The 19893-nt window shown below is 42.1% G+C and overlaps 1 protein-coding gene across 4 annotated transcripts in view; it reads left to right on the forward strand.

Annotated features, from left to right (window-relative positions):
• LOC110527986 (membrane-associated guanylate kinase, WW and PDZ domain-containing protein 3) overlaps positions 1-10019 on the forward strand; it is a 145897-nt gene extending 135878 nt beyond the window's left edge. For 2 of the 4 annotated variants that reach the window (XM_021609676.3, XM_090241166.1), the window contains exons 20-22: positions 4588-4726; positions 6471-6563; positions 6719-7500. In XM_021609676.3, coding sequence (XP_021465351.1) covers positions 4588-4726; positions 6471-6523 — 192 coding nt within the window. In that variant the 3' untranslated portion in view covers positions 6524-6563; positions 6719-7500. Of the gene's footprint in view, positions 1-4587; positions 4727-6470; positions 6564-6718 lie in introns of all 4 variants that reach the window. The other 2 variants (XM_021609674.3, XM_021609675.3) reach the window with 1 other exon arrangement.
• The last annotated feature ends 9874 nt before the right edge of the window (positions 10020-19893 follow it).

The following is a 19893-nucleotide window of genomic DNA, read 5'->3' on the forward strand; positions in this document are numbered from 1 at the left end:
AGCCAGGATTCAGACACGGCAAGGACATCAGGGTTGGCAGAGTGTGCTAAAGCAGTGAGTAAAACAAACTTAGGGAGGAGGCTTCTGATGTTGACATGCATGAAACCAAGGCTTTTTCGATCACAGAAGTCAACAAATGAGGGTGCCTGGGGACATGCAGGGCCTGGGTTTACCTCCACATCACCCGCGGAACAAAGGAGGTGTAGTATGAGGGTGCGGCTAAAGGCTATCGAAACTGGTCGCCTAGAGCGTTGGGGACAAAGAATAAAAGGAGCAGATTTCTGGGCATGGTAGAATATATTTAGGGCATAATGCGCAGACAGGGGTATGGTGGGATGTGGGTACAGCGGAGGTACGGCCAGGCACTGGGTGATGATAAGAGAGGTTGTATCTCTGGACATGCTGGTTGTAATGGGTGAGGTCACTGCATGTGTGGGTGGTGGTACAAAGGAGGTATCAGAGGTATGAAGAGTGGAACTAGGGGCTCCATTGTAAACTAAAACAATGATAACTAACCTGAACAACAGTATACAAGGCATATTGACATTTGAAAGAGACATACAGTGAGGCATAAAGTAATCGCAGGTGTTGATTGGGAGAGCTAGCTACAGTGCCTTGCGAAAGTATTCGTCCCCTTGAACTTTGCGACCTTTTGCCACATTTCAGGCTTCAAACATAAAGATATAAAACTGTATTTTTTTGTGAAGAATCAACAACAAGTGGGATGCAATCATGAAGTGGAACGACATTTATTGGATATTTAAAACTTTTTTAACAAATCAAAAACTGAAAAATTGGGCGTGCAAAATTATTCAGCCCCCTTAAGTTAATACTTTGTAGCGCCACCTTTTGCGCCACCTTTTGCTGCGATTACAGCTGTAAGTCGCTTGGGGTATGTCTCTATCAGTTTTGCACATCGAGAGACTGAATTTTTTTCCCATTCCTCCTTGCAAAACAGCTCGAGCTCAGTGAGGTTGGATGGACAAATCTCCGTCCCAGTCTCAGGTCTTTTGCAGACTCCATCAGGTTTTCTTCCAGAATGGTCCTGTATTTGGCTCCATCCATCTTCCCATCAATTTTAACCATATTCCCTGTCCCTGCTGAAGAAAAGCAGGCCCAAACCATGATGCTGCCACCACCATGTTTGACAGTGGGGATGGCGTGTTCAGCTGTGTTGCTTTTACGCCAAACATAACGTTTTGCATTGTTGCCAAAAAGTTCCATTTTGGTTTCATCTGACCAGAGCACCTTCTTCCACATGTTTGGTGTGTCTCCCAGGTGGCTTGTGGCAAACTTTAAACAACACTTTTTATGGATATCTTTAAGAAATGGCTTTCTTCTTGCCACTCTTCCATAAAGGCCAGATTTGTGCAATATACGACTGATTGTTGTCCTATGGACAGAGTCTCCCACCTCAGCTGTAGATCTGAGCAGTTCATCCAGAGTGATCATGGGCCTCTTGGCTGCATCTCTGATCAGTCTTCTCCTTGTATGAGCTGAAAGTTTAGAGGGACTGCCAGGTCTTGGTAGATTTACAGTGGTCTGATACTCCTTCCATTTCAATATTGTCGCTTGCACAGTGCTCCTTGGGATGTTGAAAGCTTGGGAAATCTTTTTGTATCCAAATCCGGCTTTAAACTTCTTCACAACAGTATCTCGGACCTGCCTGGTGTGTTCCTTGTTCTTCATGATGCTCTCTGATCTTTTGACGGACCTCTGAGACTATCACAGTGCAGGTGCATTGATACGGAGACTTGATTACACACAGGTGGATTGTATTTATCATCATTAGTCATTTAGGTCAACATTGGATCATTCAGAGATCCTCACTGAACTTCTGGAGAGAGTTTGCTGCACTGAAAGTAAAGGGGCTGAATAATTTTGCACGCCCAATTTTTCAGTTTTTGATTTGTTAAAAAAGTTTGAAATATCCAATAAATGTCGTTCCACTTCATGATTGTGTCCCACTTGTTGTTGATTCTTCACAAAAAAATACAGTTGTATATCTTTATGTTTGAAGCCTGAAATGTGGCCAAAGGTCGCAAAGTTCAAGGGGGCCGAATACTTTCGCAAGGCACTGTAAAACAACAGGTGAGACAATAACAGCTAATCAGCTAACACAACAACAGCAGATAAAATGGCGATGACTAGGCAGAGAGGGTCGGATTAACTACACACAGAGCCTGAGTTCGCGGCTGGGGCCGACAGATAAAAAATAAATAAACAGAATAGAGTACCGTGATTAATGGACAGTCCAGCAGGCATCAGCTATGTAGCCAAGTGATCATAGTGTCCAGAGGGCAGCAGTAGATGGAACAGGGAAGCCGCTGCTACGCTAGCACTCGGGCGACACAGCGTTTAAAGTTAGTAGCCCTCCGACGGAGGCCGGTTGAAGGCACAGCGGATGGAGTATTCGTCGGCAGACCAGTCGTGGTGGTGCGGTGGGGGGCCGTGTCGCAGAGAATCCAAGCCAGATGGCGAAAGAGGTATTGTAGAATTTAGTTTGCTAGCCGGGAGATGCGCCTGGCTCACGGCTAACTGGTGTTAGCTTAGTGGCAGTGGCGTTAGCCACTATAGCCAATCAGTAGCAGCGGTGAACCGGTGCCGAGGTCCAGAGTTTACAGCAAGGATCCGGTGGAGTATTGGGCTCTAGCCGTGTATGAGTGGGGTTCGGGTGAACAGCTGAGTAGGCCGGGAGGTGGGCCTCAGGGATAGGTTCGGTACTGAATGCCACGGTGAGTGCAAGCTAGCTGTGAGCTAGCTAGCTGCAAGCTGTGAGCTAGCTAGCTGCAAGCTAGCTGTGAAGATCACAAGTAGTGGTCCAGGGATTACGGCAGGAATCCGGCGTTGTTGTGGAGAGACTGTCCGATACTGGTAGACTGGCGAGTATTATCCAGGTTAAGAACAGGGCTGGTATCTGTGCAGAAGGTAAAAGCCTCTAGCAGTGGCTAACAATGACTAAATAGCTTGTAGCTAATTAGCTGGTTAGCTTCTGGAGGTTCATGAATGTGTTCTAAAATTTCTAAAATTAAAAATAATTGCGATACTGCAGCGATACTGTATCACATTGGGTGAGGCAGGTTTCCTGGAAGGTATAATCGAATTAAAAATCGAAAAGAGATTGAAAATAAAGTTGAAATATATATATACCAAAAAATATGAAAAATACAAAAGTAGACGAGACACTAACAAAACACGTCTTCACTGCTACGCCATCTTGGAATCTCTAGCCAAAGAGAGGAGTCACAAAAAGCACAAATAGAGATCAAATTAATCACTAACCTTTGATGATCTTCATCAGATGACAGTCATAGGACTTCATGTTACACAATACATGTATGTTTTGTTTGATAAAGTGCATATTTATATAAAAAAATCTAATTTTACATTGGCGTGTTATGTTCAGTAGTTCCAAAACATCCAGTGATTTTGCAGAGAGCCACATCAATTTACAGAAATACTCATCATAAATGTTGATGAAAATACAAGTGTTATACATGGGATTAGAGATACACTATGTCCTTAATGCAACCGCTGTGTCAGATTTTTAAAAAAAACTTAATTGCAAACTACGCAATAATCTGAGTAGGGAATTCAGACAACAAAGCATCCAAAAAGATATCTGCCATAGTGTAGTTAACATTAGTCAGAAATAGCATTATAAATATTCACCTACCTTTGATCTTCATCATAATGCACTCCCAGGAATCCCAGTTCCACAATAAATGTTTGATTTGTTCGATAAAGTTCATAATTTATGTCCAAATAGCTTCTTTTGTTAGTGCGTTTGGTAAACAAATCCAAACGCGCATGCAGGTCCAGCCGAACGTCAGACGAAAAGTTCAAAAAGTTCCGTTACAGCCCGTAGAAACTTGTCAAACTAAGTATAGAATCAATCTTTAGGATGTTTTTATCATAAATCTTCAATAATGTTCCAACCGGAGAATTCCTATGTCTGTAGAAAAGCAATGGAACGAGAGCTAACTCTCTCGTGACCGCGCGTCACGAGCCTGTGGCACTCTGCCAGACACCTGGCTCAATCCCCTCTCATTCAGCCCCCCTTCATAGTAGAAGCCTCAAACAAGTAGAAGCCTCAAGTTCTAAAGACTGTTGACATCTAGTGGAAGCCGTAGGAAGTGCAATATGACCCCATTTATACTGTATATTGGAACGGCAAAGAGTTGAAAAACTACAAACCTTTGATTTCCCTCTTCCTGGTTGGATTTGTCTCAGGTTTTCGCCTGCCATATGAGTTCTGTTATACTCACAGACATCATTCAAACAGTTTTAGAAACTTCAGAGTGTTTTTTATCCAATACTACTAATAATATGCATATATTAGCATCTGGGACAGAGTAGCAGGCAGTTTACTCTGGGCACCTTATTCATCCAAGCTACTCAATACTGCCCCCCTGTCACCAAGAAGTTAGGAGTGTTGGGTCAGTAAGTATCCGAAAGGTCGCTGGTTGTAATCCCCGAGCCGGCTAGGTGAAAAATCTATCGATATGCTCGATAACCCGAATGCTCCTGTAAGTCGCACTGGATAAGAGCGTCTGCTAAATGACTAAAATGTAAATGTATGTGCAGGTGGGAGATCAGATAGTGGAGATCAATGGAGAGCCGACCCAGGGCATCACCCATACCCGCGCCATCGAGCTGATCCAGGCTGGGGGCAGCAAAGTGCAGCTCCTGTTAAGGCCAGGGCAGGGTCTGGTACAAGACAACAGTAAGTACACAGAAGTCTAGATCTACAAGATAAGATATAACTTTTTTTGTGGTATGAGATGTAGAATGTTTGAACATGTTTGTTGATGCATGTTATGTTGGTAGCATTTAACAAGGGTGTGCTAATTAACATGAGCTGATGCAGCAATGCTTTGTACACACATTACTTAAGAATTTAGCTATCCCTGTTAACAACTTTGTTAATTCATGTTAATTCATGTAACCTCTTAGATGATAAGTCCCCCATATGGGGGACATACTTAGAGCGGTACTGGACTGGTTCCGACTGATATTTTTGTGTACAAAGAACTCTGTGAACAAACAAAGTAGGGTCCCATGCCTTTTGGTGCCAGAAAGCCCCATCTGTCTGCTCTCTTCCACTCTCTCAACGGAGCTGACTTGAAGTGTCAGGTTTCACACCCCACATTTGCATAGGGGCTGACGTGTCACATTTTCTGGCATATCCAGACAAATAATCGATTTACACTTCCTCTGAGCAAGTGAGCCCAATCTGGGAGCATATGAATGGTGACAGTCTAGCGGATCCAGCAATTGTGGTTTCATCATCACTGTGATATGCAGAGCTCTCAACATGGAAAAAATACTAAAACAATAACAATGAATGAACAATAATTATGTTTGGGTATGTATATTTAGGTGGAAATCTAAATTAGCCCTATCATAAAGGCCCAGTGCAGTAAAAAATTAGATTTTTCTGCATTTTATACATATTTCCACACTCTGAGGTTGGAATAATACTGTGAAATGGATAAGTGTAAGGGCTGAAATTTCAGCCTGTTTTGGTGGGATGGAGTTTTAGCCTGCCTTGTGACATTACCCAGTTTTCAGTTTCCCCCTCCCCACTCAGACCACTCCCAGACAGTCCTAGCAAAATTATTTATTGAGAAATGGCCAAGAAGCTATTTTTGTTCTTTTTTGACCATTTTCATTTTTTTAAATCACGGTAAGGTACATCATTGTTACCCAGAAATGATTTCATATTGAGATAATATATATTTGTTTTAATGCTGCATTGGACCATTAAAGGAGAACTTTGCTTTTTTACAAAGACATTTTTATTTTTCAAGTTTTAAGTTTTATTAGTCGTATGTACAGGATCCGCATGGCATACATCGTCCAAAGAAATTCTTACTTGCAACACTAAGAAATAGTAGGTCTTTAGATGTTGTACACGTGAAATTGTGTCATTCCGAATTTCATCCTGAACTTTATATTCCATTTTGTGCGACTCGAGCTGTTTCCCCTATCTAGCTGTTCCATTCTCCATGTAGCCTGCTGCTAGGATGGACAGAGAAGTAGCTCGATTTGCCACGAAATGGAATATAACGATCCAGATAAAGTTCAGAATGACACAAATTCATGTTCTAAAGACCTGCATCACTCTACTGAAAGCTTTTTAATTTATGAAAGGACATATTTAAGTGTTTTTTAGCCTTTGTTCATGTTTCTTTTTCGAAGTCTCCGTACTGTACAACCAGGATGAGGAAGTGAATCACAAGTTTTAAAAAATCAAGTGAAATCACATGAAAAAAAATTGGACCCTCCTATAACATTCCATTTACTTAAAAAAAAAATAGAGATTTGGTTGTAAAAAAGCAAAATGCTCTGTTAATGTACCCAAATTGAGTGCCTGTATTGGGGATGCTTGTTTCAGGAATGGAGTCCTCTGCTGTCTACTGTATAACTGCTTACTCTTGGCACTTCCTCTCTTCCCCCTGCTGCAGGTGATAACGTCCCCTCTACTATGTGCTACTACTCAAACGAGCACCACCACTAACCACTTCATTGCTTTTACTGGCCTGTCCTCTTTTACTTTGGTAATTCCATTCTCATTTTCTTCTTGCTTCCTCCTTTCATGTCTAGACTAGAAAATCAGAATTCTGCTCTTGTACGTTACTTGTTACTATCATAATGATATGTGAGCCTCTCTCTATATATATTACATCTGTGTAACAACATATTTTACTTCTAGGTAAGTTGGATCCAACCATCACTTCACCCACACGTTTTCCTAGAGAGGCTCTTGTCTCCGAAACGTCACTCCTCTCTTCTCCGTTCTCCACCTGCAGCTCCGTCTCAGGTTCCTACCCTTTCATCAGTGAGACCCCTGACTGGAACTTCCTGTCTCCCCAAACACCCCATCCCCAGACCAGCAGGGGCACTGGCTCAGTGAAGTGGAATGGGGAGCGGGCAGACAGGCAGGCAGACAGGCTCTCTCCCATCACCCCTGAGCAGATCAACCTCTATAAGGTCAAACCAGGCCATACCAGGTCTAAAGGCTCCAAGGAGTCCAGCAGCCCCAAAAAAACAGGTGAAACATTCAAAGAGCGCTCACAGAGCCCCAAAAAGTCTGAGAAGAAGACCCAGGAAGCAGTGACAAGCAAGGGCAGGAATGCTTACCCTCAGAAAGGAAGTCGGTCACCCAGCCCCAGAAAGTTCCCTCGAGAAGGACACGAAGTCTTGAGCCAGCCACACATAAAGAAACAGCAGGTACAGCAGAGCACATCAAATGACCTTTTCAGCAAGGAGTCCTTTGAGAAAAACAAAAACTACAAAAGGGGGGATTCAAAGGGCAGGAATAGCATGCAGGAGAGAGAGGGGGGAGGGGGAACTACCAAGGCTGCCCATGAGCAGGCTAGTATTCGAAGGAGGGTTGGGACAGAGGCAGGACATCACAGGCCAACTCCTCAGGAGGGCAAGGAGACAGGGGCAAGGAGAGATATTCTGAGAGACGGGGAAAGGGAAAAACACAAAGAGGAGAAAAGGAAAAAAGACACAGGGAATTCCTCAAAAGAGGAAAAGACTATAACAGATTCTGGAGCCTATACAACAGAGGAAAGCAGTAGAAAATACTCTGTGTTATCCCCAATAGAGGAGAGGATCAGAAAAGACACAGGGGCCTCCTCAAATGACGTTCAGGAGGATGCTCAGAGCCAAAAGGGTCATATTAGCCCTGGACCCTGGAAAGTGCCCAGCTCAGCCAGAATCCTCTCCCAGGCTGAGGTGCTGCGTGACCTCACTTGCTGATACAGTATGGATAACACTGTGTTGACACATAATCACACAGACTTGAGCTGTACCTCAACATGCTGTATATTGTTGGTCAGTTTTTTTCTCAGATGAGAGGGATGGACGAGGAATCACAACAAATTGGCCATGTGTCATGTCCAGCTGTGTCCCTTAAGAGGTATTTTTTAACCTCTATTCGCCTTTGACATTGTGAATGGCATGTATCGCCAACGCTCTCAGCTCACTTCCTCTCTTCCTGCCTTGTGTGCTGCTTCAGACATCTTTGATCTGGGCTGTATGCTTGGCATGTTCAGGGCCCTGCCAGTCAGTGACACTTCAGAAATGTGATCATGTGCCAATTCTGGGACGTCTTGTTGAATGAATAATAACCATGCCTCACCCATCACAATGCAATTAGTATCCCATATGCATCCAAGGTGAAAGGTGTCTAACTCAAAGGGTGGCTGTCAGTAAGAGTTGTATTTTCATGTTGGATATCTACAGCAAGGGCCTTGGGATTGGTCATTTGACATGGCACTCTTTTTCCAGGGGATTTGCTCAACTGCATGCAGTCCATATGTTTGTTTTATTGCACGCCTTTTCCACTCCACTGAGGATGATCCTTTCTCCTGATGTGCAAATACCGTTCTGACCTGAACACCATGTAGAGATTTCAGACTTTATTCAGAAAGCATTAGCTTTACCAAGGATTCTAGACTGTTCTAAGACATGATTCCTGAATACAAAATATATCATTACAAAAGACCAGAAACTTGTGGTTTGAGATATTGTTCATCATGTGTATGATATTGTTTACCATGTTTATGATAATCTATGTGTAACTTATTGAAATTATATATATATATACCGTATATATATATATATATATATATATATATATATATATATATATATATATATATATATATATACACACACTATATGTAGCCATACTGAGCCATTCCATGTTTTGATATAGAGTACAAAGGTTCATCCTGAATCATCTTGCACCATCCTTTCTAATGCATTTTACTGATAGCAGTTGCCATGGGTCTTCATCGTTCATGAAATATATACAGTACAGTAGCTACTACATGCAGATTGCCATATGTGTCTGAAATTGCCATTGCTCCAAATGTGTTATATTGTGGAAATACTGTATATGTTTACCAATATGAATTCCATTGCACTACACCTTTACTTGTAGGATTACAATATGACCAATATTGTTTATTTTCTGAGAATCTTGATTCCTTTGAAAATAACCATTTGGGATGCCTAACATTGTTGCCATTTTAATACAGTGCCAATAGCACCGATTTTGATAAATAACTACGTTTTACTGTTGATGGCCAATATCGTAATTTCAAATGGTTTTTCTGCAATTAATTTTGGCTTGTGATTGTGTTAAACACTAAAGTAGACTAAGTATGGCTGCATTCAGACAGAAATGTAATGTCTGTCCAAAACTGATTGAGTATATTGTTTTTGTATGGGGGTCAAACATTGTCGGACAACGGAGTGGACATAAGTTGTCAAAAGTTGTCCGTCCAGGCGCTAAAGCGGTTTGGATCAAGACGTGTTTATAACTGAGCTCAGGGAATGCACCAAAGTAGCAAATGATGACGTGTGATAAAGTTAAGATTTCACAGAGCCAGAATTGACCGGATATCAACAGTGCTCTGAATTTGGTCCAGTGTGTGATGATGAGAGTGGAGTTTTCTATATAGTAAGCACAGACTCTGAAGGTCCAGGCCACTGATAGGACATACTGTGTACATTATGAGCCAACCAGTGGAGTTTTCTGAGCAATAGATTGTTGGTTGAATGAATGAGCACGCTCAACCTCCAGTCTTTCTTGAAGCTGCTAGTAGCAAGTACATGTTACAACCCAGAAATAGTTCATTAATGACTTGTTGTACTTACGTATTCTGCACCGTTGTATGCCCCCTCATATTCATTTATACCCAGTCTCATGTCTTGTCTCTGTATCATATTGTGGCCTTGCATTGCTTTAATAGTAAAAGGAATCCTTGTTGTCTTTCTACATTATGTGGGTACGGTAGTTGTAAATGTTTATATATTGTACAGCACCTTTATAAATATTCGCTGAGTGCTTTTCGGGAAGAAAATAGAGATATATAAATTGCTCCATTATTTTTTTATGTAAGAAAAATAAGATTCTAAGTAGTTTAAAAGAAAATGACCTTGACATGGTGTTCTGTTTATGCACTGAAAAAATAAAGTTTTACTGAAAACATGTATTGTAATGGACTGGTCCAGCCATAGTAAATATTCCAGTTCTCTTTGGCTCTAGAATTGTGACTTTTTAATGTAATTTATCACCCCTGACTAAAACTGTACATCCTACGATTCAGCATACTGCTCCATCATATTTCAAAGGAGGTTTCACAGGCTGCTGTTACCATGGTGGCAGAGCTCCAGTTGTCATGGCAGCCGTACCTGCCTTGTGCTGCGGAGAGAGCTCAAAGGAAGCTCACGCAAGGACTGTGTCCAGTTCATCACCAGGGTTCTGTCTGAAAGGGCTAGCTGCATGCTTCAGGAGTCTGATTTTCATGACTATTCGGCCTCACAGAGATTCATACATTAAAGGAGAATGGAGTATCAGGATTATTTGTCTCTCTAATATAGAATATATAATCATATCACATTAAAGCTAGAATTCTTAATTGCTACATACATTTTGACATAATTTAACAATTTATGCCAATTGATTCTTGAAGAATATAACTTATAAAAGCCTCGTGAGCTTAGTTCAACTCTTGAACCCCATCAAAGGAGTATACTACAAAGCAGGATCTATGAGTTAGCCAGACAACTACAATACAAAAACAGAAAAAACTATTGATTTTCTGGTTCATTAAGAAAGCTAAACTTAGTTATGTGTTTTTGGTTTTTGAGTAAATTAGGCCGTGCCCATTTCAAGCTTATCTTTCTTAAAAATAAAAGGCATTATCCAAATATTTAGGCAAGTTAGCTGACTAACTCCTTGATCCTGCTTTGTAGTATACCGCTCAGAACCCAAAATATAAGCTGTTTTACTCCAATGTTTGTGAACATTGTACATGTAAACAAACACTGTATAGCCTCAAAGCATGGTTAAAACTATAATGTTGATATATAATATTAAATTCATAACTGTGCCGATGAATTTTAGAGTGATTACATTTCTCCGGGCCCTCCCTCAGCTTTTTACCAAAACCCCATTTAATATGACCACTTTGTTATTGTTTCAATTAACCGACATCCACACAGTGGTTCTTTTGGCGGTGTAGGTTGCACGTAGTCGCATTAAGAAAAGTTAAATGCAGCCTTGTTCACAAGTTTGAACACTTGAATGTGACGTAATCTACATATTGATTAGGCCGATAAACATTTGAGTCATTATTTCTATATAGCCTACTCGTTCTCGTTATGAACTTCTAACACAAGTGGGACGGATGTGACTTTGTGACAATGATCAAGAGGAGCTCCTCACCGCTTTGACAGCTCCAATGCAGTTACAGCTTATGACGGCTCAATCGGAAATGATCTTGGTATTTATACAACAGAATCTGTAACGCTTCAGATTTATAGATTGAATAGAGCCCTAGGCTTAAGGATTCTAGCTTTAAAGTGGCAATTCACAGTTTAAACAATAACAAGACTCATCGTCGGAGCAGAAGGAAGATGGAGGATGGTGATATGACGCGAGGCAGAAGAAAGGGCGCGAGTTTCAAACCCAAACCAACATCTGCGAAATACAAGCTGAGTACTTTCTCCTTTGAGTCAAGCACAGGATAAATTATTACATGTTATACACTCCTGAAAACCCTGAGAAGTCGACGGATAGTCAGCTCTCAGAGATTGAACCTGACAGAAGTGAAGAGGAAGAACCTGCGCTTCCGAGCCTCGCCCCAATGATCAGGAAAATGCACAAGATGACTCTGGCCCACTGGGAGTACGTATCCATGCCTTTTGGCCAACCCGTTTGTGGTATCAGGCTGTTTGAATATGGAGTTGGGTTCTGTCAATTTGGTCAAAGTATCCAGAAGTGAACTTGCAGGTGCCTTGGTGGAAGAGTGGGGTAACATCTCACAGCAAGAACTGGCAAATCTGGTGCAGTCCATGAGAAGAAGATGCACTGCAGTACTTAATGCAGCTGGTGGCCACACCAGATACTGACTATTACTTTTTTACCCCCTTGTTCAGGGACACATTATTCTGTTAGTTAGTCACATGTCTGTGGAACTTGTTCAGTTTGTCTCTCAGTTGTTGAATCTTATGTTCATACAAATATTTTCACATGTTAAGTTTGCTGAAAATAAACGCAATTGACAGTGAGAACGTATATTTTTTTGCTGAGTTAATATACACACAGTGCATTCGCAAACTATTCAGACCCCTTCCCTTTTTTTCACATTTTGTAACGTTACTGCTGTATTCTAAAATGGATTAAATTGTTTCCCCCCTTATCTACACACTATTGTAATGCATACTCAGGGAGAACAAGGTGTAGATTCACGCGCAGAGCGCGCCAGATGTTTATTAATCCTTCACAGAAGGCAAGGATTGTGTTCACAGGCAGGCAATGGTCAAACACAGGTAGGCAGTCAAAAACAAACAATACCTCACAACCATACAAACAGAAAGAACTGAACTAAATAGAGAGCTGATGAGACCAGGTGGGAAACGAACACAGGTGAAATCAATGAACAAAGATTTAAGACAGGGCTACGTTCCAGAACACAAAGAAACAGGGCTACGCTCAAGAACAAAGAAAAAGAACACAAGGTTGACTAAGAAAAGAAAAGCAGAACCTTACAACTATACCCCATAATGACAAATAAAAACAGGTTTAGATATTTTTTATAAAGTAAAAAACTGAAATATCACATTTACAAAAGTATTGAGACCCTTTACTCAGTACTTTGTTCAAGCACCTTTGGCAGCGATTACAGCCTAGAGTCTTCTTGGATATGAAACTACAAGCTTGGAATACCTGTATTTGAGGAGTTTCTCCCATTCTTATCTGCAGATCCTCTCAAGCTCTGTCAGGCTGTATGGGTAGAGTTGCTGCACAGCTATTTCCAGGTCTCTCCACAGATGTTCGATTGGGATCAAGTCCGGGCTCTGGCTGGGCCACTGAAGGACATTCAGAGATTTGTCCCGAAGCCACTGCTGTGTTGTCTTGGCTTTGTGCTTAGTGTTGTTGAGCTGTTAGAAGGTGAACCTTCACCCCAGTCTGAGGTCCTGAGTGCTCTGGAGCAGGTTTTCGTCAATGATGTCTCTGTACGTTGCTCCATTCATCTTTCCCTCGATCCTGGCTAGTCTGCCAGTCCCTGCCGCTGAAAAACATCCCCACAGCATGATGCTGCCACCACCATGCTTCACCGTAGGGATGGCGCCAGGTTCTCCAGACGTGATTTTTTGCATTCAGGTCAAAGAGTTTAATCTTGTTTTCATCAGACCAGAGAACCTTGTTCCTTCTGGCAAACCCTAAGCGGGCTGTCATGTGCCTTTTACTGAGGAGTGGCTTCCGTCTGGCCACTCTACAATTAAGGTCTGATTGGTGGAGTGCTGCAAAGGTGGTTGTCCTTCTGGAAGGTTCTTCCATCTCCACAGAGGAACTCTGGAGATCTGTCAGAAGGACAATCGTGTTCTTGGTCACCTCCCTGACAAAGGCCTTCTCCCCCGATTGTTCAGTTTGGCGCGGCGGCAAGCTCTAGGAAGAGTCTTGGTGGTTCAAAACTTCTTCCATTTAAGAATGATGGAGGCCACTCTGTCCTTGGGGACCTTCAATGCTGCATACATTTTTTAGTACCCTTCCCCAGATCTGTGCCTCTTCACAATCCTGTCTCTGCATTCCTTCGACCTCATGGCTTGGTTTTTTGTCTGACATGCACTGTCAACTGTGGGACCTTTTATAGCCTTTCCAAATCATGTCCAATCAATTGAATTTATCACAGGTGGACTCCAAGTTGTAGAAAAGTCTCAAGGCTGATCAATGGAAACAGGATGCACCTGAACTCAATTTTGAGTATCATAGCAAATCGTCTGAATACTAATGTACATTTCTGTTTTTAATTTTTAATAAATGTGCGAAAACTTTTTTTCACTTTGTCATTATGGGGTATTGAGTGTAGATTGATGAGGATTTTTTAAAATCCCTTTTAGAATAAGGCTGTAAAGTAACAAAACATGGAAAAAGTGAAGGGATCTGAATACTTTCCGAATGCACTGTATATAAAACACAGGAAAAATATGTTTTTTATTGCACTGGGCCTTTAATGTGTTTCATAACTACTTCTATACTATCTCAATATTTAGACAGTTGGGTTTTTAATTAAGATCCCATTCCCCCGGGAATTAGAAAAATAAGGCTTTGCCCAAGTGCACAGTTTCACAACTGATGAACTCATAGGCAGATGATCTCAATAATTAATGTCTAAATTAATTAGTTCAACTTTAGTCTTGTGTTGAGAAAGAGATGAGTTTGCACATTGCTGACACTGGGAGTGACTTCAATGCAAAGTGGTTTGGTTATCAGTTCTCTAGCAGAGGGAACTTAATGTCACAGTGGAAGCATAACACAGATTGACGACATCCTCGCTGACTCATTGACCTATTCATATTTACTGGATATGACAGCATTTGAAAGCAATTCAATCATTCACTTTTTAAGATGCTGGTGGAATGAACAATGTACAATATTATTATGTGTGTTGTACATGACAGAAATAGCTTTCTAATAATATGCACAGGGTATTAGGGCACAAGGCGAGATCAGGGTGTGACACAGGGTGTGTGTTAAGATAAGAGCAGGATGTCAGAGCTCTATAGGGCACAGAATGTCAAGGACTGTTAAAAAATGGACATTAACACAACAATGAATCCTTATAAGCAGATGGGAATATCGGGGTTATGAAAAGGTGAAAAAGGGATTCTCAGCTAGGTTAAAGTATATGGAGAGGGAATAAACTTTATGATACAATGGAGAGACTGGTACGATGAATAAGTTATTTCCAATAACAGGTTTGCATGTTATGTGGAAAAATATTTTGTATGCTGAAACATTATCTTGACTGTTTACTGCTGAAAATTGGTATCAGTTCCGAATCATACTTCAAGTTTTTCATGTGGCAGCATGCCTTTGGGGATGGTTTATCATTGCCCAGATTATTTTGCTATCGAGCCAACACAAATACCTCATGTGACAAATACCTTATTTGGTATACAGCATGTAGTTCCAGGGCGGCATCTTACTAGGGGCACCAAAACATTTGGAATGGTGACATTTGCGCGATCGGTTTTCTATCGCTCATTTGCACGTCAAGTCAATGGTATCATGTCACCATGTGGGACTGTGGGTAAATTAACCTTGTCAGAGTGGGCACCCTGATTCTAGTTTTGTCATGCCTGCAATTGCTCTTTCCCCCTGGTGCTTGAGGGTGCCAGGCTCTCCAGCATTACACACTCCTGCCACCAGTATTACACACACCTGCCACCATTATTACACACACTTGCCTTCCCCCGTCACGCAGATCAGCGATTATTGGACTCACCTGCACTCATTCACCTCTGTTATTACCTCCGGCGTCCCACCTGGGACAGCGGGATCGACAGGCCTTCATGCCTCAGCCGGTTCGTTGGGATTTCACGCCAGCCGGGCTTATCCAGCGCCCTCGGCCAGCCCGACAGGCTGGCCCAGGTGGTATGCCGGGTGGCGCTCCTAGAGGGGGGGTACTGTCACACCCGCTTCCGCTCTTCCACCCTGGCTCTCGAGGGTGCCAGGCTACCCAGCATTACACACTCCTGCCGCCATCATTATGCACACCTGCCTTCCACTGTCAAGCGCATCAGCGATTATTGGACTCACCTGGACTCAATCACCCCTGTCATTACCTCCCTTATATCTGTCTGTTTCCACGTTCTGTTCCCCGCTTCAGCATTGATTGGCATATGTTATTGTATACCTGTGTGCTGACGCTGTTCCTGTCTTGTTTCATGTCAAATCAAATCGGTCACATACACATGGTTAGCAGATGTTAATGCGAGTGTAGCGAAATGCTTGTGTTTCTAGCTCCGACTATGCAGTACAATCTAACAAGTAATCACAAATTCACAACAACTACCTTATACACACAAATGTGAAGGGATGAATAAGAACAGGTACATATAAATATATGAATGAGCGATGGCATAGGCAAGATTTAGTAGATGGTGTAGAATACAGTATATACATATGAGATGAGTAATGTAGGATATGTAAACATTATTAAAGTGCCATTATTTAAAGTGACACCACTATCTAAACATTATTAAAGTGACACCTTTATTAAGTCTGTTTTTTAAGTGACCAGAGATTTGAGTCAGTATGTTGGCAGCAGCCTCTCTATGTTAGTGATGGCTGTTTAACAGTCTGATGGCCTTGAGATAGAAGCTGTTTTTCAGTCTCTCGGTCCAACCTTTGATGCACCCGTACTGACCTCACCTTCTGGATGATAGCGGGTTGAACAGGTAGTGGCTCGGGTGGTTGTTGTCCTTGATGTTATTTTTGGCCTTCCTGTGACATCAGGTGCTGTAGGTGTCCTGGAGGACAGGAAGTTTGCCCCGGTGATGCGTTGTGCAGATCACACTACCCTCTGGAGGCAAGTCAGTTAAGAACAAATTCTTATTTACAATGACGTCCTAAGAACAGTGGTTTAACTACCTTGTTCAGGGGCAGAAAAACAGATTTTTACCTTGTCAGCTCAGGGATTCAATCTAGCAACCTTTCGGTTACTGGCCCAATGCTCTAACCACTAGGCTACCTGCCAAGGTTGAGGGCAGTTGAGGGCGGTGCAATTGCTGTACCAGGCGATGATACAGCCCGACAGGATGCTCTCGATTGTTCGTGAGTGTTTTAGATGACAAGCCAAATTTCTTCAGCCTCCTGAGGTTGAAGAGGCTCTGTTGCGCCTTCTTCACCACGCTGTCTGTGTGGGTGGACCATTTCAGTTTATCCGTGATGTGTACTCCGAGGAACTTAAAACTTTCCACCTTCTCCACTACTGTCCCGTCGATGTGGATGGGGCGGGTGCTCCCTCTGCTGTTTCCTGAAGTCCACGATCATCTCCTTTGTATTGTTGACGTTGAGTGAGAGGTTATGTTCCTGACACCACATTCTGAGGGCCCTCACTTCCTCCCTGCAGGCTGTCTTGTTGTTGTTGGTAATCAGGCCTACCACTGTAGTGTCGTCTGCAAACTTGATGATTGAGTTGGAAGCGTGCATGGCCATGCAGTCATGTGTGAAAAGGTAGTACAGGAGAGGGCTGAGAACGCACCCTTGTGATGCCCCAGTGTTGATGATCAGCGGAGTGGAGATGTTGTTTCCTACCTTCACCACCTGGGGGCGGCCCGTCAGAATGTCCAGGACCCAGTTGCACAGGGCAGGGTCGAGTCGCAGGGTCTCGAGCTTAATGATGAGTTTGGAGGGTACTATGGTGTTAAATGCTGAGCTGTCGTCAATGAACAGCATTGTTACATAGGTATTCCTCTTGTCCAGATGGGATAGGGAAGTGTGCAGTGTGATGGCGATTGCACCGTCTGTGGACCTATTGGGGCGGTAAGCAAATTGGAGTGGGTCTAGGGTATCAGGTAGGGTGGAGGTGATATGGTCCTTGACTAGTCTCTCAAAGCACTTCATGATGACAGAAGTGAGTGCAATTGGGCGATAGCTTTCTTGGGAACAGGAACAATGGTGGCCATCTTGAAGCTTGTGGGGACAACAGACTGGGATAGGGATTGGTTGAATATGTCCGTAAACTCACTGCGCTAGAGGTCGCCCGATTATGATTTTTCAACGCCGATACCGATTATTGGAGGACCAAAAAAAGCCGATACTGATTAATTGGCCGATTTTAAAAATAAATAAAAAATTTACAATTTTAAGTACTTGTAAAATTGTAATAATGACAATTACAACAATACCGAATGAACACTTTTATTTTAACTTAATATAATAGATCAATAAAATCAATTTAGCCTCAAATAAATAATGAAACGTTCAATTTGGTTTAAATAATGCAAAAACAAAGTGTTGGAGAAGAAAGTAAAAGTGCAATATGTGCCATGTAAAAAAGATCATGTTTAAGTTCCTTGCTCAGAACATGGTGGTTCCTTTTAACATGAGTCTTCAATATTCCCAGGTAAGAAGTTTTAGGTTGTAGTTATTATAAGAACTATTTCTCTCTATACAATTTGTATTTCATATACCTTTGAATATTGGATGTTCTTATAGGCACTTTAGTATTGCCAGTGTAACAGTATAGCTTCCGTCCCTCTCCTCGCCCCTACCTGGGCTCGAACCAGGAACACATTGACAACAGCCACCCTCGAAGCATCGTTACCCATCGCTCCACAAAAGCCGCAGGCTTTTTTTTTTTGCAGAGCAAGGGGAACAACTACTTCAAGGTCTCAGTGCAAGTGACGTCACCGATTGAAATGCTATTAGCGCGCACCATGCTAACTAGCTAGCCATTTCACATTGGTAACACCAGCCTAATCTCGTGAGTTGATAGGTTTGAAGTCATAAACAGCTCAATGCTTGAAGCACAACAAAGAGCTGCTGGCAAACGCAAGAAAGTGCTGTTTGAATGAATGCTTACGAGCCTGCTGCAGCCTACCAGCGCTCAGTCAGACTGCTCTATCAATTATCAAATCATAGACTTAATTATAACATAATAACACACAGAAATTAATATGGTCAAATCCGGAAACTATCATTTCAAAAACAAAACGTTTATTCTTTCAGTGAAATACGGAACCGTTCCGTATTTTAGCTAACTGGTGCATTCCATAAGTCTAAATATTCCTGTTACATTGCACAACCTTCAATGTCATGTCATATTTACGTAAAATTCTGGCAAATTAGTTCGCAACGAGCCAGGCGGCCCAAACTGCTGCATATACCCTGACTCTGTTGCACAAAACGCAAGAGAAGTGACACAATTTCCCTAGTTAAAATAAATTCATGTTAGCAGGCAATATTAACTAAATATGCAGGTTTAAAAATATATACTTGTGTATTGATTTTAAGAAAGGCGTTGATGTTTATGGTTAGGTACACATTGTTGCAACAACAGTGCATTTTTCGCAAATGCGCTTGTTAAATCACCCGTTTGGCGAAGCAGGCTATGATTCAATGATAAATTAACAGGCACCGCATCGATTATATGCAACGCAGGACAAGCTAGATAGACTAGTAATATCATCAACCATGTGTAGTTAACTAGTGATTATGTTAAGATTGATTATTTTTTATAAGATACGTTTAATGCTAGCTAGCACCTTACCTTGGCTCCTTGCTGCACTCGCATAACAAGTAGTCAGCCTGCCACTCCTCGTGGAGTGCAATGTAATTGTCCATGATCGGTGTCCAAAAATGCCGATTACGATTGTTATGAAAACTTCAAATCGGCCGTAATTAATCGGCCATTCCGATTAATCGGTCGACCTCTAGTCTGCGCATGCTCTGAGGATGCGGCTAGGGATGCCGTCTGGGCCGGCAGCCTTGCGAGGGAGGGGAATATACACGGCTGTGACTATAATAGAAGGGAATTCCCTAGAAGATAATGCGGTCAGCATTTGATTGTAAGGAATTCTAGGTCGGGTGAACAAAAGGACTTGAGTTCCTGTATGTTGTTGTGATTACACCAAGAGTCGTTAATCATAAGGCAAGTTACAAGTTTGTGATCTAGGCAGGCTACTGCTTGGGAAGGTCAGCCACTCAGAAGTATGAGATGGGGAGGGTTGTGGGGGAGGTTGACCTCAGGTCTCCCCACTGGAAGCCCGAGGTAGGGGGAGCGTGAGAATCTATCAAATAGTGCACCTTTAACTTCGTACAGTACAAATGCAATTAGTCAAATCAGTCACACTACGAAATGCTACCAAATAAACCACAATTCATTCATAATACTATAAATATATAGTTTCACTGACATATTGTTGCATTTTTTTCTGGTTTGTGCGAAATCGTTAAGAATAATATAAAACCAGTGTGCACACCACCAAGGTGAATTGGTTTAGTCTTGACTCTTAGTTGACAGTGTTGAGGGATGGATAATGTATTGATGCTCGAGTGCCAAATCAACACAA

The sequence above is a fragment of the Oncorhynchus mykiss genome, chromosome 7 (assembly GCF_057628025.1).
Source record: "Oncorhynchus mykiss isolate SJ-2025 chromosome 7, ASM5762802v1, whole genome shotgun sequence".
NCBI lineage: Eukaryota > Metazoa > Chordata > Actinopteri > Salmoniformes > Salmonidae > Oncorhynchus > Oncorhynchus mykiss.